This window comes from Lissotriton helveticus, chromosome 2_1 (assembly GCF_964261635.1).
Source record: "Lissotriton helveticus chromosome 2_1, aLisHel1.1, whole genome shotgun sequence".
NCBI lineage: Eukaryota > Metazoa > Chordata > Amphibia > Caudata > Salamandridae > Lissotriton > Lissotriton helveticus.
In genome coordinates, this window is record NC_136059.1 from 1,518,104,770 (window position 1) to 1,518,126,827 (window position 22,058).

A 22,058-nucleotide genomic window follows, 5' to 3' on the forward strand; every position below is an offset into this window, starting at 1 on the left:
CTCTACAGAGAATAAAAGTATATGGTAATTTGGCGGAGAAGTGTATAGCATTCATATACAGTCATAATACCGGTGGACTCACTTATAATATTGAAGGTTCTGATGCACTGGGCACTACATCTGAGACATTGCACTTCTGGCACCACAAGGTAGTCTCTCTTGATCACTACAAAGATTGTGATGCCCCATGAGCCCTCCCCTTGCTGCTTGATGGGGAAGTATGTGCGACATTATGGTACTTCTTACACTCAATAAGACAAAACCGGAAACTGCATTTTTGGGAGGCAGTGTTGATATAAAATACTGATTTGAAGTATGTTTGTGCTACTTTGTGTAGGATTTGGTAGTTTGCCCTGTTAGGCATTTCAACGATAAAGCGGGGTATGTAACAGAAAGGAGCCGACTAGATAATGTATTATCAGTGAAAAACACAGCTTATCAGTGCATTCGCTGAATGCCTATGTGCCTTGCCCAGTCACCCAAGAAATGTTCCAGTTAGCCCCGGCAAAGTCTAAGGGCCAGTTGTCTCACATAGGCTGGATTGTGTGGTAGGCCTATGTACGGCATGGGAGCACTGCTGTTGAGACGTGTATGGAGCGAGTCCCATTCTCACAGTGTCTGAGCATCTTATTTCTTTGCACTCATGCCAGTCAACATGTGCATCTGGTTACTAAGATGGGATCTAGGTATTCAAGCACCATTGTTACAATGCGATGCAACATAAGGACAGGTATATGAATTGTTCCTGGCATGATGCCTCTGGCCTGTGGTAAAAAAAACTATGGACAGTGTCTGGCTCATCTATTAGTTGAGCTTAATGGGAACCCAAGAGTAAGACTAAGTATGGACTGCAGACACTCTAGATTATGGTCAGGCCCCAAGGAGATGGATACCAGACGTCATCAGTGGTGCCCAATCCCCACACATATTACGGAGCATGGACTTGAGTTGTGCATCTTGGTACAACTACTCTGTAACATGGATGCATTGGCCAAGCTTGAGGAAGTCCTACCTGGTTCACAGTGATCAAGAAGGTCATGGCACCTCTGCTGTTATGGAGGAATTGGTGAGACCATAAACCACTGTGGCCTACTCTCCCAGAGACACTGACAAAGCCAAGAATACTGCAGTTTTCAGACACCATGCCACCTGCCATTGCCCATGCTGCCACATATCACCTGCAGCCCCACAAGCACCAGTGAAGAGCACTGATCCAACACCCATTCCTGGCCCCTAGTCAGATGACAGGTGTTTCCTCCAGCTACTAGAGATGGGATCAAAGTGTAAGTGCCCAAAGGACTTGAGATGGTCCAAGAAAAGAGAAGAAACAGAAGAAGTGCCCAATACAAAATCATACATGAGGCCTGTGGAAGAGGAGGGCAATGAAGGAGAAAGAGAATAACTAAAGGATATTATCAGACCACTTTCTGAAACTCGTTGTTCACAACAGTGGACGATTTTGCACAACATAAGAGCAGGATAAAAGTTATAAAATTGCCAGAAGTGCCACAGTACGAATCAAATCAGCTGCAATAGTTGAACTTCGGGACAACGACTCCACTTGCATTTGACATCACTAACTCAGACCCCATAATAGTAAGGGTACACTAGGTTAAACTTTTCACAATAATGGAAAAACCATAGATTGGGTGTACTGGAAGAATGACTCTTGAAGTGAAAGCTATAAGTAAATTCACTTGAGTGGTTTGGTTCACATCATGGGCACCCTGGAATAACAAGACATGAAGAAAAGGCATGTACAGTGTTGGCACTGATGGGCAGCTGCTGAATTTCAGGTCCAAATGTAAACAGACAAATGGATAAAGGACATCCATAAAAGTGACGGAGGGAGAAAGACGCACTGGAGTGGAAGTAGGGAACATCAAGCTCAAATGAAGAACATAGAATGTCACGGTGAGACTATGGGAACTAACAAGAGGGACATGAGGTCTATATTCCACCACCAGGGGCAAATATGTGACACTGCCGATGTATATTATATGGCAAAGTAACTACATTGGGGCACAAGGGGGATAAAAGGTCCACTTATTTCTTGTGTGCTGACTACTGTTGCTGTTCCCCAACACATTCACCTACCCAAATATGTACATCTGTCACTTACCTTCTCTTTGATAAGGAGGCTGGTTTTTTTAAGCACATAATCCATCACAGCTCTTCCGTTCACATCATAAAAACCTTTGGCTGTTAAACTGGACATTAAACTTAAAGTGGCAAGAATAACCTGTAATTGAGAAAAAAGGTAAGCATGGTTAGTGAGAAACCCTTTTGGTGTATGAATAGGAGAAAATCACACATTCCAGTGAGAAAGTAGCAAGGGAGTGTGAGAAAACCATGCATTCTCTCCTTCCTTTTGTCCACAGAGTAGACAGATATACATTTTTATGTGTGGAAAGCCAGTACCTGGATACACCCTTTTAAAGTATGTTGCAAAAAGGGCTACTATGACACTCTGAGAATGAAACTAGAGTCAATTTAATTAAACTGCTTTTACAGAGTGTCTGACTGAAGTGTGATTGAGGGAATATTCAAATATTCCAGGTGGGCTACACCTTCTATAGGTGCCTGAGATTTGATAAAAGATTTTAAAAAAACATTGCAAAATATGCCTAGGTAGGTTACAACCAACAAAAAAGCTCTCAGGACCTGATATTGATTACAAAAATGCAAATGAGAATTCAATAGGCTATGGATTCCACTGCTGAGGGAATTAAAAAAAAACTAGAGTCGTCTGTGGGAAGAATGATGGCCGCTGTCTAACTCCACCTGTAAGATTGAGCAGACATCCCAACACGGACAGCAGATACCAAATGGGTTGCAGTACTTAGAGTTCATTGTCCCACACCTTGTTGTTTGGTTGATCCATATCACTTTCAAGAAGTCGTTTTGGCTCAAGACCGTAAATAGTCACAGTCTCCTGTATCCAGTATTGAGTTAAAATTCACATCCCTAACATGGTTCTGTACGCTGTATATTTGCACAATCTGGCCACAATGGCTTCAACTGCCAAAGAATACATCCATGCTTGATTTCTGTGATTCTAACATTCCTAACAGAGTCCTGTCTCTGATGTTCCTGGATTAATCTGAAAAATATCTAAGGATAACTTGGTTTATATCGTGCCGTGAGGTTAAAAATGACAAACCCAAAACACCTCTCAAAGAGAATCCAATAGAGACAAAGTTATCGCAATACAGCCTTTTGTTTGTTATCAAAAGAAAGCAGCTTTGTTTATTTTCCTTTGTGCCTATGTCCTGTACTAAACAAGAAAGGTAACAATTATACAGAAGCGCTCAGCGTGTGTAAGCAAGTCTTAATACAAGTCAAGCCGGTGCTCAAGGTGGGCAAGAGTTTGTTACCAAGACTTCATAAATAGCCAAAGGCTAAATAATCCTCAATACCACCAAGCACTCAATGTCACTCAAAGTCCACAAAATAAATTTGATATCCTTGAATCTTCTTTTCTTTATTCCTTTGTCCAAATGTCACAGTAGTTCACAAAACCACAGCCAACACGTGTTTCGTCTTGTCAGTCTATGACAATAAGACTCCTTCAGGGCACTAAATCTTCCGTTCCTTTCTAAGATCCTCAGTATAATAGATTTCAAATCACCTAGAGATAGAGTAGATCGCGTAACATGAATCGAGGTTTCCTTCCGCCAAAGTAAAGCGTATAGCTTATATAAATATTCATACGCAAATGCGTGTAACAAGGCAGTTCAAAGTTTCGTTCAGCAAATTGCTGTCAGTTTAATCTCCCATTAATCAGGTTAAGATTAGTGTTGAAAAGAGCGGTCCATAACGCTCATCAGCATGGACTTGTCATCTGCCTATGTCCTGTGCTTGCTAACATGCTGAACATGGTGATTCCGAGTCTGAGTTTCTTGCTTTCTCCATGGCACTGAAGTCAGGCACCTTGTGGACATACATGGCATCAAGAAAGTCACATATATTCCAATTTCTACATAAAATACATCTTTTATATCACAATCAGACTTTTCAAACGTGCACATTGAATATTATCCTGTATTATCGATCCACGTTTGGTGAGATTTCGCTGAGACATAGCCCAAATATTATTCTTGGTGGAGACATTTGAAATACCTTACACCACGGTTGTTAAAGATTTGAGGAGAAATTAATATTCTGAACTTCAAAACCCCTTATTTGATCATCAACATTCTCCTCCTCAGTGAGGGGTATTACAGATCAACTCAATGTGAAATACAGACCAAATATGTTAACAGCATACACAAACTTTCTTTTAACACACATTTATTAAACAATTAGGGATCAGCAACCTCTGGGATTGGGTCTGAAAATAATGCATTGACACAGACTAGGGCAGGAAAACTGGGATATGTCCACTTGGACAGGGAGACAATGGAACACAAGACACACTGAACTGACAGAAATGGCTGGAGGTTGCATGACCCAACACCTCCACTGAAGACTTGCCTTGGAGAAAGTAAACAGATTGTGGTGTGCAAACCACAGCTCTGAGTCCATGTAAGTAGGACTACTGCACTATGCAAAATCTGCATAACTTAATTAGATTGAGTTGCTAATTATGAAAGTGCTTTAACACACGTATAATAGCTTGATGGTACCTTGCGATTGTCATCCTCAAGCACGTGACGGACAGCATCCAGATAAAAGGCACCTTCTGAATCTATTAAATAAAGCCATACACCAAATGTTCATAACACATAGATATTGACTTTGTCTATTAAGATCAAGATTAATACATAAGTAGTGAAGTTTCCACTATCAACTGTGATTACCACCCTGAGGGTCCTGTCTTTCAGTTTTGGTTTGTGAGTCTGTGACTGTGAGCCCCATGGGGCTATCAATGCCTTCCTGTTTCGCGGTGCATGTCTGTGTCATCATGTACCACTGAGCGTATCTGTGTCTACCTGCTGCATATATTATTTCCCTTTTTGTTCCTGTCCAGTGTCTATGTCAGGATCGGTTTACACAGTGTCCCTGTCCCATTAATGGCTCACAATGGGAACAATTAACCGAAAAGAAAACAGTGGCACTCCTTTATTTCTTCACCATGATTCACATAATTGAAGTTGATGTAAGCAAGACTTTATTCGTAAATTGCAGTGCTCTACCAGGAAAAGTTGGCAGTTAATGTAGCTGAAGAATATAAAATTGAAGTATTTTGCTTATAGCTGCACCATGTTGGACAAGTAAGGGAGTACGTTGGGAATACAACTTAGGGCTCCGGATTCTATGACAAGCATTATATCCCTTTAACTATTTTCCCTGCCTAAATCACACACTGCCACCCATCCACTGACAGTCTTACCAGTTTCCGAAAGGAGCTTGCAGAGCAGCTGTAATGTTGTGGCACGGGACTCTGCACCTATCTGCATCAAGCTACTTTCAAAATATTTATGGACCTCACTAGAGTGAGAATGGGCTGCAAGAGTAAAGTGAAAAGAAAAAATAGACATAATTGAAAAATAACCCAACATAAAATTATGCAAGAAGGAACTCAACGCCGGGGAGCAGCCCATCAAGGCCATTCTTCAACGCATGTCCAGGAGGTATGTTATCAATGGTCTGCAACATTTAATGATGATCTTACGAGCACATGGTACTCATGTGACTACTATAGCTGTATATAGTAAACTGGGCACCATATTCCAGTAGCAAGCCAACCAATGTACTGGGGGGGAGATAAATACTGAAGCAATAGTAGCTTTTAAGACGATCAAGTTACTTGCAGGACAGTGTACAGAAATTAATGTTACAGAGGACCTGATCCCTAGTAAAGGCCAATATATACTTGCAGTATCACAAATATATACATTCATACATTTATGACCAACTCACCCAGTGACAGGATAATAGCCGTGGACAACTTGAGTGGCTCTTCTGTTTCATCGGAAACCCCACTTGAGGGTATGCAGATCTGCCAATAACAAAGCCATAATAAATAATAATGGAAGCTAGGCTATCTGAAAGCTAATCCCATACATCCAGACAGCAAATAACTTCCAGTGGGGGAATGACAGCATAGGAGTTTGTCAGGACTTGTGGGGCCATGATCCATACCACGCTACAGTAAAATTAATTGTGTGGAATACAGCATATTAAGGTTGCCCCATATTGGTGGAAGTGCAAATTCTCAGTTACCACTCTAAGATGGATGCCTTAGTTTCCTATGGTTTTTGGATAGTTTGTAGACTCAGAAGTCTGGCGAGATTTCAGAAGGTAGTGGTACTTAATGCTTTTAACAAAGCTGGCACTAGTGGCGGCTATTCAACGTAATCAAGACGAAGGCTGTTGTTACACTTCATCTTGGTTTATCTCTGGGAACGGTAAAGCTGTTCCCCCTTTGCGTCCTACGGTGTCTGGCCAGCATAGTGGTTTGCATGCTTTTCAGAGCAGGCCTTTTTTTGCTTCACTTTTTGCCCATTTTGCGTCCCAGGTCTCTAGTCAGCAGAATGGGGAGCGAGTGTTTCTGTCGGTGGCTTCATTAGGGCCTTTTTCTGTTCTCACCGCCACATGCTGTTTCTGCTGTACCACTTCATTTTTTTTTCTTTACCGGCATTCAGTTCTCGCACTTTGGTCCTCATCAGAGATGCTTGTCTTTTGTTTCCCATTCATTCCAGATTCCACGTGCCAGCATTGCTATTTGGAATTTCATGCTTATGGCCGTCAAGTTGTGCACCTGTTTTCAGAGGGCCTTCTTATATGTGGACTGGGAGAAATGTTGTGTATTTGGATTATTTGAACTAAATTGTGGGGTAGTTTCTGCACATATTGACTTTAGGAACCTTAGTGGGATAAATACTGAATTTCCTTTGATTGATGGCATTAATCAAATGTATATGATATAGCCTTATTATTATTAAATATATAGATTTAAGATTGGGTGTACTGTTGTTGGGAATGTCACGAAGAGTCCAGTATATGTTATATAGTAAAGTCTAACTGGACAATTGAACCTCCAAGATAAGCTTTGTCAGTATGATGTAAACCATTGTTATTGGGTACAGCTTTTTTCTTTCAGGTCTCCATCCTTGGTGTTCCCCTGGGTCCCTTCCCTTTCCCTGTCACTCTGTTCCTCTGTTATCTATTATCAGAGCCAGAGCTGCCGGGAGGCAGACTTATGGGTGGTTCTTGCAGAGGAGCTCTCAACACTGGCAGATTTATATCCATTGTCTTCTTTCTTTGCATCCTAGAAGCAAATTGGTTCATATAGGATTTTTATGGATAATAATTTAATATTTTATGCAAGAGAGTTCCCAAATGTTGCCCTTTAAAAACACTCCTACTATAAATTGGATTAAGGTAGAAACGTTATTTGTTACAATATGTTACACAGGAAACGTCTGTCGCCTTCCACTGATATACTTTGTTTGTCCTCATGTATATACTTACCAGGTGATGCAGGACGGCAAGCACGGTTGGCACAGTTCCATTCAGCGCTCTGCAACTCTTAGTTACAGCTGCCTTGATGCATAACTCAAGGGTCTGCAAGGAGATAAGAAAATTGAGATGAGGCCAAAAGGCAGTTTGTGCAAATGATGATGGTCAGTGGTGAATTACAAACTTCAAAGTGTAAATTCTGTCTGAATGAAAGAGTGAGTTGGTGTGCGAATGAGCTCTCCTGTGTACTAATTCTAAATACATATGACCACAAGTAGATTTTGACAGATGACCGTGCTTATGTCCATTTTTTTCTTTCCTGGTTGCTCTGTTTTCTTGACTCACAGTGCCTTAAGATCTCTCAGATCCACAAAGTGATTTCTCTAGAGGTTATCTGTTGGAGTCAGATGTTGGATTTTAGTCCATCAAGGAACCAGAAGAGAACATGTTCAGCATTTAACAGGGGCATGCCCTAACACATGTAGCCTAGACTCACTTGTCATCGTAGGCCCTGTATTCTTAGCCACTGTTGATGATGGCCCTTGCCTTGGTTCTCCTAGTTCTCTTGGTGGTTCTAGTTCTCTTGGTTGTCTGCTACTCCTTCTTCTTATGGTACTGTCTAGATCCTCTTGGCCATCTTAGTCCCTTCCTTCCTGGCCTTGGTCTTCCTGCTCCTGGTCTTCCTGCTGGTCTTGGTCTTAATGGTACCTATCAGTTTTGTTGATCTCTCTTTCCTTTTCATGTCATCATTCTGCCTTTGCTTTTACTGTCCCTAGTTCTCCTGATGCGTGTCCCGTTGTGATTCCCTTGATGGTTGTGTCCTCTTGGTGGACCTGGTAATCCTAGTGCTCCTGGACTTCCTGGTTGCCCTAGTCCCTCTACTCCTCTTGGTCATTCTCCTCTTCCTGGTCTTCCACCTATAGGTTTTCCTCTTCATGCTCCTGATTTACCAGGTCTTCCTTTTCATAGTTCTCCTAATCTTCGTATTGATTTTCATGTTCTCCTTTTTCTAGGTCTCTTCCTCCTTATCATCCTCTTATTCTTCTTTCCCTTCTGTCAACTCATATTTTCCTCAAAATCATCCTCCTGGAGTTCATCTACATATTCTTGGTCCTGGTCTTCTAGGTATTGGTCATTGGTCATAAGTAGCCCTTATTCTCCTGAGATCCTACTTCTGTTAAAAAGATTATCTTTACCATGGTGCTTATTGCTGTGTCCCTCCTAGTTGTTCTTCTGGTGCTCTTGCCCTGGTGTTCTTCAATCTTTTCATTCTTCTGGTCCCAGTACTAATGGCCCTCATGATCTTCATTGTCCTTATGTTCATAGTCCAGCTAATCTTGGTCATCCTCTTCCTGGTTCCTCTGGATCCTCAGGTGCTGTTACTCCTAGCAATCCTGGTGTTGGCCTTCAGGTTTTTCATGGTGGTCATGGTGGTGGCTGCTGTTCTGGACCTCCTAGCCTCCGCTTTCTCTTCATGGTCTTCTTTCTCTTACTGGTCTCCCTCCTCCTGGTTTTCCTCCTTATTTTCCTAGTCCTCTTAGAAATTCTTTTCCTATTCTTCCTGGTCTTGATCCTCTTGGTTTTCCTAGTTCTTGGACATGATATTGGTCCCCTGCTGGTTCAAGTTTTCCAAATCCTTCTGGTGGTCCTGGAGTTTCTAAACTTCTTGGCTGTCCTGGACCCTCACCTCCCCTTCTACTCATCCTCATGGCCATCTTCTTCCTCCTCATTCTGTGTAGGGTCTTCACATTGGTGTAGGTTCTCCGTGTTGACCTGCCCATCTTCTTCCTTCTTGTTCTGGTGGTACTGGTCCTCCTGATGACCCTCCCTTTCCACTTTCACATCATTCTTCTCCATTCCATTCCATTCCAAAGTAGCTTTCTTTGAGGTATACTCATAAAAACACAAAACAAACAACATTTGGATATAGTTAAAAATGCCTTGGCTGGATAGTTAAAAATGTTTGATAAAACTTAGATCTCAGAGCAAATGGACGAGATAAAAGTTACACCCAGTTAAAATAATCAATCACATTCAGTGGCCAGGCTAGGGAAGTTCAAATTAATGCTCACCAAAGAATTACCCAGATTTAGGTTTCAGCCTTATAGCCCACGCCCATCCTAGGTATTTGGCTACCGCTATTGTGATAAATGGTAAAGTTCTGGTGCGCATAAGCCTTTCTGCTTTGGCGCTCCTAAATGTTCAAAGTAGTTTGCACACTGGAGCCAGCCAAACTCATAGGTGGGACAGGCAAAAAGCAGGTGGGCAACTGTTTCGCTAAGACTCCCACAGGCAGGACAGATGTTATCACCTGTTGGAGTCCACCTGGACATAAGGGACTTTAAAGGTAAGGAGCCTGCCCTGAGTTGGAAGTAAAGCTTCCTATCTCTCAGCCTGGTGATATTATCCCAATAAGATTCTAATCTGGGTGTGAGTTTTGTTTCTAAGAAGATTCCCACCATAGAAGATGAGCCAGAGTTACTCCAAGCATTAAAAGCAGCCCACTCCCAATACTTCTCTTTTAGGATGTTTTTAGAGGGAAAAGAAGCCTCTAATGGGTTCTCCCATAGCATTCTCATTACCAGGCCAATCAGGCTATTCCTAACACCTCTTAACCAACCGATTTTGGGGAAGGCATCAGATTTTATTACATCCAGAAAACCTGAGGCATATGATGAGAGTTCAGGTGTCGTTCACAACCTGCGCCAATCTAAAATCGGATGCAACTTGGTGACATCAATAATAGCTTTTCTACCCAAATCATATCTAACTGGCTTAAGAGGGGTGCTTTGTGGGAGGTTGGTAATGCTACGGAGGAACTTATTTTCAGAAAGAGTTAAAGGAGCTGCTTTCTAAAACCCGCATATTTCGGTGCCATAAAGCGCGGAGCTAACAGCTTTAGATTCATAAACTTGGAGGACTGGTCTAAATGGTTTTGTTAGAGACCTTTTATGCTCCAGACTTAAAGCTCCCGTAACTTGTCGATGTTTCAGGGCTGCTAAATCTATTTGGCAGTCCCACTTAAGGTTCTTCTCTAACGGTATACCCAAATAGGTAAAAGCCCTGACCAGTTCAAGTGGTTGTTTATTCATAAAAACCCTCCCCTTAAAACATCGATGCAGATTAAAAGCCATTAATTTCATTTTTGACACATTAACTTCCAGGCCTCGAGCAGCACAAAAATCTTCAAAAATTGATAGAGCTCACTGGAGGCCATTAGGAGTCTTGGAAATAATTAATGTGTCATCTGCAAACATTAAAATCGGAATTTTTACACCTGCTAGAGAAGGGGCATCTGTATTCACTGGCAACAAACGGTCCACTATTCCATTAATATACAAAGAGAATAACGTTGGTGCCAGGGCACAGCCTTGCCGTATCCCTCATTCAACCGGAAACTGGGTGGTGATCCTACCCTGCCCTCCCCAGTGGATTCTAGCATGATTGCCCTCGTGTAGCCTCATTACGAAGGTTAGGATGTCGTCCGAAAGGCCTAATTCCCTCAACGTCACCCATAACCGGGAACGGGGGACAAGGTCAAAAGCTGTACGTAGATCAACAAAGGCAGCATAAAGGCTGCCCTTGCCCAATGTCACGGTCTTCCACTATAAAAGAATAAAATGAATGACTTGATCAATGGTGCTAGTGTATTTACGGAAACCCTCTTGGAAAGGGGACAATATACTATTCTCTTCAATCCAGTCTAAGATATTGTTCAGGATCAACCTCCCAACTACATTCTGAATCGTATCTATCAAGCTGATAGGTCTGTAATTCCCCGGTTGAGTTTTATCTCCTTTTTTATATACTGGAATTATCACGCCCCCTTTCTAGGAAACCGAGATCGGGCACCCTGGGCTGTTGCATTTGCCATCAACAAGATGTATCTACCCCATCGTATTTTGTTGTAGAGGAACACATCCGCAGGGACACCATCGGGTCCTGGTGCTCTACCTCCAGCAACTGCACTAAGAGCTGCTAAAACTTCTTTGTCATTAAAAGCCTCATCAGTAAAAAAAACATAACTAACTTCTTCCATTTGATCATCTAAAGGGTTACGTGCATATTGGGGCCTAAAGTAATTAACCCATCCTTCATGAGAGACATGACTTAGGGGCTTATCAGGTTGACCCCTTCTGCCTCACTTAATGATATTCCAGAATAATTTGGTATTATTCTGCAAACTAGCTTCTTTTAGGTCCTGCCATCTAAGCTCATCCCATAGGCACTTGGCTTTATGGATAGCTTTTTTGTATTCATATCTTGCAGTACGGACAGTACCCATTTCCCCAACCCTGATAGCATTGCCAAGGGCAATTCTTGCTTGCATACATTCATTGTTATACCACCGAAAGGGTTTGGAGTCAGCTAGTTTCTGGCTTCTATGGCGCTTAATAAAGTGGCTACTTGTACTTCCTCTCCTCTTTGGCCTCCTGGTTCTGGTCCTTCTGGTTTACTTCATTCTACTTATTCTCCTGGTTTTACTTACCCTCCTCTTTGTCTTGGGCATGCTGGGCCTAATATCTTTGGGGTCTCAGTCATCCTGGTCGACTGTGGTTTTTGGCTGCCTGATCCTCCAGGTTTTTCCCATGGTTCTCCTGCTATTGCTTTCTCTTCATTATCTTGGAAATCCAGTTCCGTGTGTTCCTAATCCTGCTAGTGATCTTGGTCCTCCTCCTCCTCCTGCTCCATTCAGTTGTACTGAACTTTTTGGAGAGTCTTGTTCCCTTGTCCTCCTCCTCTGTTTGACCTCCCTTTCACCCTCCTGTTTCTCCCTGTTCATCCTACAGGTCCTCTAGTTATCTGCCTGCTTCTCCAAGTGATCCACACTCCACTAATGTAGTCTCATCCAAAGTCAGCAAAATAAACCCTCAAGCCAAAGGGCACACTTAGATGTAGCATGGGTGGATGAACACTATTGGAAATACATTTTCCCTTTTTTTCCTGTTAGATAGTAAAATACAGACATAATTGGGGTGCTCCTCTAAAACCTGGATCCATGTATGCGCCGCTACATCTGTTTCACTATTAACAGTTGTGGACCAGGATTGCTCAATGTCCCTCTTACACCCCTGCACACTGTGAACCATGGAGCACAGAGGAGCCTAAAAGGATAGTGTTTGCTTATGAGAATCAAAGGCAACGTGGAGGCAGGAACTGCAACACGGAAGATGGGTGACGACTAAAAGCAGTTTTAGGCACACATGTAGCTACACAGATGCTAATGAGGAGAATGATCACCTGCAATGAAGGCTTGTAAGACTCATTGGGGGAACAACCTCAAATTATGTATGTTATGTTATGTTATGTTATGTTATAATGAACAAGTTACTTACCTTCGGTAACGCTTTTTCTGGTAGATACAATATCTGCCTGTGGATTCCTCACCTTGTGAATATCCCCCTTGCGTCAGCAACGTTCGGAAATTTTCTTCGTAGCACACCGACGTGGACGACGTCACAGGAGTACGACCTTGCGCGTGACTCCGCCTGACGTCACCGACTCCTTATTAGGCCCACGCCGGCGTGATGACATCAGTTCCGCCCTTTTTTCCGTGCCTTCGAGGCACACGGACGGACCAACGATAGCAAATATGCAAATATACAATGTACACAGTACATATAAAACAAAATCAAAGCAATAGCATAATCCATATACACAGAAAGACCAGGTATAGCAGAGTGGACAACGGGGAGGCGGGTGGGCATGTGAGGAATCCACAGGCAGATATTGTATCTACCAGAAAAAGCGTTACCAAAGGTAAGTAACTTGTTCTTCTGATAGATACATCTGCCGTGTGGATTCCTCACCTTGTGAATAGAGTCCCACAGCAGTCCCCACTCCCGGAGGAGGGTGTCCACTCCGCTACACCAGGAAATCTTGGAGAACAGAGCGCGCGAAGTGGCCGTCCCTCCTCACCTCGGTATCCAAGCAGTAGTGCTTCGCGAAAGTGTGGAGGGAGGCCCAAGTCGCGGCTCTGCAAATGTCCTCAACAGGTACACCTCCAGACAAAGCAGATGTTGCAGACTTTGCTCTAGTTGAATGTGCTCTAATACCCTCAGGAGGGTCCTTACCCGCAAGGGAGTAGCAGATCTTGATGCACAGGATTATCCACCTGGAAAGTGTGCGCTTATGCACCGCTCTGCCCTTCCGACAGCCAGCAAAACCAACAAACAGCTGGTCGTCCACCCGGAAGTCTTTAGTCCTGTACAGATACAAAGACACCGCCCTCTTAGGGTCCAGACGGTGCAGTCTCTCTTCCTCCTTAGAAGGGTGAGGGGGAGGATAGAAGGTAGGAAGGGTAATGGACTGTCCAAGATGGAAGGGAGTAACCACCTTAGGCAGAAAAGCAGCCCTGGTCCTGAGAACCATCCTTTCAGCATGAATGGTCAGGAATGGGGGCTTGGAACTAAGAGCCTGAAGCTCACTTACTCTCCTTGCCGAGGTGATTGCAACGAGGAAGATCGTTTTAAAAGAAAGAAGCCTCAACGGACACTTGTGCAAGGGTTCGAAGGGAGAACCCATTAATAAAGTCAGCACAAGATTCAAATCCCAATGAGGAACAACAAAAGGAGTAGGAGGGAACATATTCGTTAGACCCCTCAAGAACCTTAAAACCACCGGAGATTTAAAAAGAGAGGGCTGATCCGGTAAACAGAGAAACGCCGATAAGGCCGAAAGATACCCCTTGACCGTGGCCACAGCAAAACCTTGCCGCGCCAGAGAAAGAGCAAATTGTAAAATATCAGATAAATGAGCCTTCAAAGGGTCAACATCCCTCTCCCTGCACCAAGAAACAAATTTAGGCCACCTATAGGAATAAATGGACTTAGTGGAGTCGCGCCTGGCAGAAAGAATGACATCCACCACATCGTGAGGGAGAGAAAAAGAACTCAAGTTGCCCCGTTCAATCTCCAGGCATGAAGGTGTAATGTCTGGAGGTGGGGGTGTAGAACCTGCCCCTCCATCTGAGAGAGGAGGTCTGCCCTGTGAGGGAGACGGAACGGCGGGTGAGAGGAGAGGTGGAGAAGGTCTGTGTACCACACCCTTCTTGGCCAATCCGGGGCGATCAGAATGACTTGGGCCCGGTCTTGGCGAATCTTCCTCAGAACCCGAGGAATCAAGGGTATGGGAGGAAACGCGTAAAGGAGTTGATTTCCCCAACTCAACTGAAACGCGTCCCCCAAGGCTCCTTGCAACGGATACTGGAGACTGCAGAATGACGGGCAGTGAGCATTCTCGCGAGTGGCAAACAGGTTCACCCGAGGAGCCCCCCACATCTGAAAGATGTCGTGAACCACCTCCGGGTGAAGCCTCCACTCGTGGTCGGCAGAGAGCTGCTGACTGAGACTGTCCGCACATACGTTCAGAACCCCGGCCAGGTGATTTGCCATCAGACAAATCTGACGGTCCTGAACCCAGGACCAGAGACGCAGAGCCTCTCTGCAGAGACACTGTGACCCTACTCCTCCCTGCTTGTTGATGTACCACATCGCGGTCGTGTTGTCCGTCAGGACTTGAAACGACCGACCGCGAAGGGAAGGGAGGAAGGCCTTGAGCGCCAAACATATCGCCCGCAATTCTAGAAGGTTGATGTGAAGCAACCTTTCTTCTGGAGACCAAAAGCCCTTGACCTCCAGGTCCCCCAGATGAGCACCCCACCGAGAGTGGATGCATCCGTTATCACTGTGGCCGCTGATGGAGGCAGTTGAAAAGGCTTTCCTTGAGACAGATTGCCTTCCACGCCCCACCAAGACAGATCCGCTGCAGCTTCTCTGGAGATCCTTACTGACTCCCTGAGATCTCCATTGTGTTGATACCACTGCCTGCGGAGGCACCACTGGAGTGCCCTCATGTGCCAGCGTGCATGACTGACCAACAGAATGCAAGAAGCCATCAGACCGAGCAGACAAAGGACCTTCAGGACTGGAACAACCGCTCCATTGAAAAATAAAGGAATCATTTCCTGTATGTCGCGAATCCTTTGAGGTGGAGGGAATGCACGACATACAGTAGTGTCCAGTACCGCACCTATGAACAGGTTGCGCTGGGAGGGCACCAGGTGAGACTTGGGTACATTTATCGAAAAACCCAACCTGTACAACAACTGGGTTGTCTCTTGCAGATGATGGAGCACTCTCTCTGATGACTCTGCTTTGATCAGCCAGTCGTCCAGATAGGGGAACACAGGTATCCCCGATCTCCTGAGATGCGCAGCCACCACTGCCATCACCTTGGTGAAAACTCGAGGCGCAGTAGTAAGTCCAAACGGAAGGACCGCAAACTGGTAGTGCTGCGATCCCACCGTAAAACGGAGATACTTCCTGTGCGACTTCAGAATGGGGATGTGAAAATACGCATCCTGCAAGTCGATCGACACCATCCAGTCTTCTTCCATCAGCGCTTGAAGAACCTGAGCAAGGGTGAGCATTTTGAACTTCTCCTGCTTGAGAAAGAGGTTCAAAATCCTGAGATCCAGGATTGGCCAAAGCCTGCCATCCTTCTTGGGAATCAAGAAATACCGGGAGTAGCACCCTTGACCCCTCTCCTGCTCTGGAACCACCTCTATTGCAGCCTTTCGGAACAGAGCCAGGACTTCTTCCTGCAGGAGCAGCAGGTGGTCCTCTGAACAACAACCTTGGCAAGGAGGGTAATTGGGAGGGAACTCCTGAAAAGGAAGTGCATACCCATTCTCTACGAGATTGAGAACCCAAAGATCTGATGTAACCGATTCCCAATCTCGTAGAAAATGAGTAAGCCGACCCCCTACTGGCCCCACATGATCCAGAATGGTGGATCTAGGGCTGCTTTGCTGATGCGGGTGGGGGTTGGGTATTATTGGAGGAAGTGGAGGAAGAGGAGACTTGACGCCCACGTCCACGACCCTTCTGTCTACCTCTATAGGACTTATATAGAGGGTTCTGCTGTTGCTGCTGTTGTTGTTGACCTTGTCTGAAGGGACGAAAAGAGGATCTACCAAAGCCTCTAAACTTTCTAGTTGTCGACCCTCTCATCTGGAGACCCAAAGATCTTGCAGTAGCACGGCTATCTTTAAACCTTTCCAAGGCGACATCTGCCTTTTTACCAAAAAGGCCAGTCCCTTCAAAAGGTAAGTCCAGCAACGTAGATTGCACATCCGCAGAGAAATCAGAGGATTTTAACCACACGGCCCTCCTGGTCGCAATAGAAGAGCCCATAATCCTGGCAACAGAATCAACTGTGTCCATGCCACTCTGAATAACCATGCGTGCAGCAGCCTGAGTGTCTGAGATCACCTCATTAAAGTTCTTTCTATCCTCCTCAGGAAGCTTAGGTGATAACTGCTTCACAGAATCCATCAATGCATGGACATACCTTCCTAAAAGGCAAGTAGCATTAGCTGATTTAAGAGCCATGCTCCCTGAAGAGAAAGTCTTCTTTGCAGACTGATCCAACTTTTTTGATTCTTTGTCCGCTGGTACTTGAGGGAAAGAACCTGCAGCCCTGTTAGAACATGCCGCCTGCACCACAAGACTTTCTGGAGAGGGGTGCGAAGAGAGGAACGCAGGGTCATCAGGAGCCACCCTATAGCGTCTTGCAATAGATCTCGAAACTGCAGGAGCAGACAACGGTCTCTTCCAAATCTCTTTTATTGGATCCGTTACGGCATCAGTGAACGGCAGTGTAGGTTCAACAATAGAAGAGGGAGAGTGCAAAACTTCAGTAAGGATGTTGGGCTTGTACTCAACCGTGGGTAGTTTCAAGTTGAGAAGATCTGCAGACTTCCTAATAACGACGTGATATGGCGCCACGTCCCTAGAAGGAGCATCAGAAGCTGAAGGTAAACCCCACTCAGGAGAGAGCTCCAGACCACTAGCATCACGTAGGTCTTCAAAGTCATCATCATGATCAAGAAGCTCACCCTCTTCCACATCTGAATCTTCATCTCCCTTTTCTTCCAGAAGACGCTGAGCCCTTTGTCTCGACCACTCTATTCGAATCGAAGTCGACGGATTCGGTAACGACTCCGACGGAGCCGGATTCGACGTCGAGCGAGGAGCTGGGGCAGCAGGAGGACGAGACTCACGGACAGGTGTGGAACCTCGATCTAAACTACGAGGTCGATCCGGAGTCGGCGAAGCCGCATGCGGAGTCGAAGACCTCGGCGGTGCCGTACCGAGCCAAGGTGTAAGAGGCGCCGGCATAAAAGGCATAAATGGAGCTGGGGCGTACGACTGAGGAATGCCCAAATTGTACGATAATGGACCCATGGGACCAACAGGTGCTCCAGCGGGGTACATCGCCCTGGAATATACTCCAAACATCGCATTGAGAAAATGCGAGGGGTCCTGACCAGGACCAGGAAAGGGAGGATACGAACCTACCGGATGCTCTAAAGGAGGTCGTTCCGATACAGGTTCATTCTGACCTTCCGGGTCCACAGGAGTCTCCATCGGAGCCGGAGTCTGAGGAATCACCTCTTCTTCCTCCTCATGTTCTGAAGAATGCAAAGATACCGGATCCGGTTCCGGTTCCGGAGTCGGTGAACCTCCGACTGACTGAGCAGGAGAAGGAGAAACGAAGTCCTTATGGTGTTTGCGAGACTTCTTCTTCGAATCAGAAGATTCCTTCCCTGAATGATGTCTCGAGCTGTGCTTCCTCCTCTTGTGCTTTTTCCTCGAGGAGCTCGAAGCGTGACCCGAAGCCGACTTGGATCCAGATCTAGATCTCTCTCTGGACCTCGACCTCGCTCTGGATCTCGACCCCGCTCTGGACCTCGACGCCGACCTCGACTTGGATCGAGACATTTGCCTCGACTTTGAGCGTCTCGGCGTCGACCTCGAAGATCTACCAGCATCTCTTCCCTTTACCTTCGCGAGAAGAAGTTTTGTTTCACGCTCTCGAAGCACCTTTGGGTTCATCTTAAAACAAGATCGACAGTTCTTAACGTCGTGGTCTGAACCCAGACACCACAAACAATCGCTATGTGGGTCGGTGATTGACATCATGCGGGCACAAGATTCGCATTGTTTAAATCCTGTCTTCCTCGACGACATCCTTGATGAAGAAACAAGTCGCAAAGGAGAAACAGTAATGATTAAATAATAGACAGATACTAAGTATCACAGAAGATCCCGAAAACCGTTAGCGTCGAAGACGCGGAAAAAAGGGAACTGACGTCATCACGCCGGCGTGGGCCTAATAAGGAGTCGGTGACGTCAGGCGGAGTCACGCGCGAGGTCGTACTCCTGTGACGTCGTCCACGTCGGCGTGCTACGAAGAAAATTTCCGAACGTTGCTGACGCAAGGGGGATATTCACAAGGTGAGGAATCCACACGGCAGATGTATCTATCAGAAGTGTTTTATATAGCACTCAGCTACTCCGAGGAGTGTCCCGGCACTTCAAACCCAGTGCAGACCAAAAGCAGGCTAAAGATGCAACACACTACTGAACAAAAAGCCAGGACTTGAGATCTTTTCTAAAGGCTAACAGGTTGACAATATTTCTCAGAGAGACCGGTAAAGCATTCCACAACTGAGGCGCCAAGCATCTAAAAGAGCGGCCTCCAATGCGGGTGCGCCTTATACCAGGAACAGAAGCCAAGGCCTGCGAAGCTGACCTAAGCGATCTCGATGGCTGGTAGAAAGCCAGCCATTTTCTGATATATTTGGCGCCAGTGTCATGGAGAGCCTTAAAGGCCAAGGTGAGCGCCTTGAAAACAATACGTTTTCGAATTGGAAGCCAGTGAAGAGTTCTCAAAAGGGCTCTTGCAGTGGCTCTCCGATGAAAGCCAAAAATGGCTAGCGTGTCCGAATTTTGGACTATTTGCAAACATGGTAGAAGATACTCAGGGAGTCCGAGATAGAGCACATTGGCATAGTCCAGACGAGAGCCAATTAATGCCTGCACGGTGACTTTCCTATGGGCCTGAGAAAGCAGAGGAAGAAATGTTCTTAACATTTTGAGGAGGCCGAAGCATTTACCAACTAGGCCTAGAATCTAGGGCTTCAAAGTAAGGCTGTTGTCGATCTTCACTCCCAAATTCTTGACCGTGTCCGAAGCAGCGGAGGGAGGAAACATAGCCGCAGGCCACCAAGACTGCCACCTGGGGTCAGAAGGACAGCCAAAAAAGAGCGCCTCTGATTTGTCCGAGTTGCACTTAAGGCTGTTCTGCTGGAACCATTCAAACACAGCCCCAAGGCAACCTCTAATACTCTCACCATTGAAGTCTGAGCCCTTCTCGCATGAGAAGAGGAGCTGGGTGTCGTCAGCATACAAGACAATCTGGGCACCGTGAGACTCCGCCAGTGCCGCCAAAGGGGCCATATAGATGTTAAAAAGAGTAGGGCTCAAAATTGAGCCCTGAGGAACTCCTACCTCCAATGGCGGCACCGCGGCGGAGAACGGGGGTGCCCAGATCGTTTGACGGCGGTCCGCTAGAAAGGCCTCAAACCAGCTGAACACCGCCCCCCGCAGGCTGATCTCACTGAGTCTAGAGAGGAGACCGCGATGGGGGACGGTGTCAAAGGCCGCCATGTATATGGTCAATATGCCATACAACAAAATTCTGTCATGTTTTTATGTTTGTAGCTGGTATTCAAATTTTTATTACAAGTGGAGACTGTCAAAAGAAGGACTTGTAAGGAAATTTGAACATCCTGTCCTTTTAACTGTAAGAGCTCAGACCTAGCAGAAACTGTTCCACTTAGATCCTCAACATTAATCTACAATTCTCAAGCCTCAAAAACAATAGTTCTGTGGAAATGTAAATTGGTAGATTGGAGACGTAATGATTCTCATAGTGTGTCCACCAAGGTCTACGTCACTCTTGCTTTTTCAGCTAATACAGTTTGCACGTCTCTAACTACAGACTCTTTCCTTTGATAATATTTGTTTTTATAGCAACTAAAAGTAGTATTCTATAATTCCAACACATTATTGATTACCAACATGATACATTTCCAGTGCTCCTCTTAAGACTTCACTGTTTTACCTGTATGTTCGGTCACCAGGAGTGCAATGTAAAGTCATGGGGCTCCTTAGTGAAGGTCATTTGTAAATTTACTTGTATTTCACAGGGTGTAAGCAGCCTCTCAGACTAGAGAAAATGCAATGGCACACTGTTTGTTATAAGAGGTCACTAGGGCTTTAGTAAGCCCAATTACTGCTTGGGACCTATGTCAGGGCTCTAGTGACTGAAGATCTGCTGTTTTGCTATGATTAACGCATCAAGATGGAGCGTCAGTATGCTCAATTTCACTTCCATAACCTATTTTACTTACCCAGTATCACAACAACAGGTGAAGTACATTTCAGCACTGTTGATGTTTATTTAAATTCTAGCACAATTGCTTTGGTACACATTTCTCCTTTATTAATCCCGATTTCATATGTGACAAATACAAATGTGCATTTTGCTTCTCTGGCTGCCTTAATGGATTGTGGAATTAATGTTGTAAAACTATATTCCCTGTAATCCCTTCATCTCCCAAAACAATACACCAGCTCAAAACTGAAATAATTACCAGGCGTGAATGTGTCAAATAGTGGGGAATTACTGTCCGAATTGGTGTGGTGGTTCTATTTCTCAGGGGTACCTAAGGGGCAAACTTGGAATCATACATTTTTCGTACATCCCAAAATTTCTGATACCTACAACATTGGTACTGTCGGGAGCGGAATGCCAATATGTTAGCCCAATGTACACATGATGAAGGCCTGAACCATCTCACAACTCCACCTGTGGTGTAACTAACTCACCAATGGAATCCTGTAGTTTTGTATTCAACCCTCATTTCTCAATACTGTAGTGTTTCATTGCAGCTAATCTCTCATTATGGGATACAGTGTTCATTATGAGTGGATCATTTGGGATTGGTTGAAGTGGCAAGCATGGACAGCAAATAAAGGTCACACTCACCGTGAGCAAACGAAATGCCATATCAGCAGGCAGCTGGGGCTGGAGCCTTTCAACTTCATTGACCAACCAAGGAAGCTCCTTATCTAGTTGCTCCTCTGGCAGAACGGAGGCCAAATGTCCCAGAGTGGTGATGACCTGCCCCCAGACCTGTTAAGATAAATTACACCAGGATTTCAGTTCCACACACTAGGCATTAACTACTAAGAAAAGATGAGCCACATGTGGAAGTAGAGGGTTCCCTGGAGAGGCAGCTGCACTTGACATCTGTTCACTAGGAAGTGATTCTGTCATGCAAAGGCAGTGGTTTGTTTCACTGGCAGAATATTCCAATAGACAAAACTGATTCTCTAAAATAGAAATGTTATCCATGAATTTGTTTCGCTCTTGTCTTATTTGGATGAGGGTTCCCCACCCACTCTCTCTATTTTCTCCCTCTCCCTAGCTCTTTTTAAAAAATATATTTCCTCTGCCTCCTATTCATGAACAGGTTGTGGTAGACATAGAAAATACACTACTGCAGCCGCGATTTTATTAAATTGCCCTAGAATCTAATTCTGTCACTTTCTTTTTCAAAAATACTTATTACACTTACTGTTCCCTAATACTTAAGTATTATAGCATGGTTTAGCTTTGATTTTGTGTTATATATCTGACCTGATAGGAATTTGATACTTGGTCGGGTACAATAAAGGTTTTTACACATTTTATTCAGCTACATAAATAGAGATCACAAGTCTGAGTCAAGAGAA

General features: G+C 44.9%; 1 protein-coding gene across 5 annotated transcripts in view; it reads right to left on the bottom strand.

Moving 5' to 3' along the window:
• LOC144819832 (maestro heat-like repeat-containing protein family member 2A) overlaps positions 1-21,781 on the bottom strand; it is a 75,124-nt gene extending 53,343 nt beyond the window's left edge. For 4 of the 5 annotated variants that reach the window (XM_078677563.1, XM_078677561.1, XM_078677560.1 and 1 more), the window contains exons 1-5: positions 21,310-21,781; positions 7,420-7,512; positions 5,336-5,944; positions 4,629-4,690; positions 2,123-2,242 (exon numbers count right to left, since the gene is read on the bottom strand). In XM_078677563.1, coding sequence (XP_078533689.1) covers positions 2,123-2,242; positions 4,629-4,690; positions 5,336-5,555 — 402 coding nt within the window. In that variant the 5' untranslated portion in view covers positions 5,556-5,944; positions 7,420-7,512; positions 21,310-21,781. Of the gene's footprint in view, positions 1-2,122; positions 2,243-4,628; positions 4,691-5,335; positions 6,351-7,419; positions 7,513-21,309 lie in introns of those variants that run through there. The other variant, XM_078677559.1, reaches the window with a different exon arrangement.
• Between the last annotated feature and the right edge of the window lie 277 nt (positions 21,782-22,058).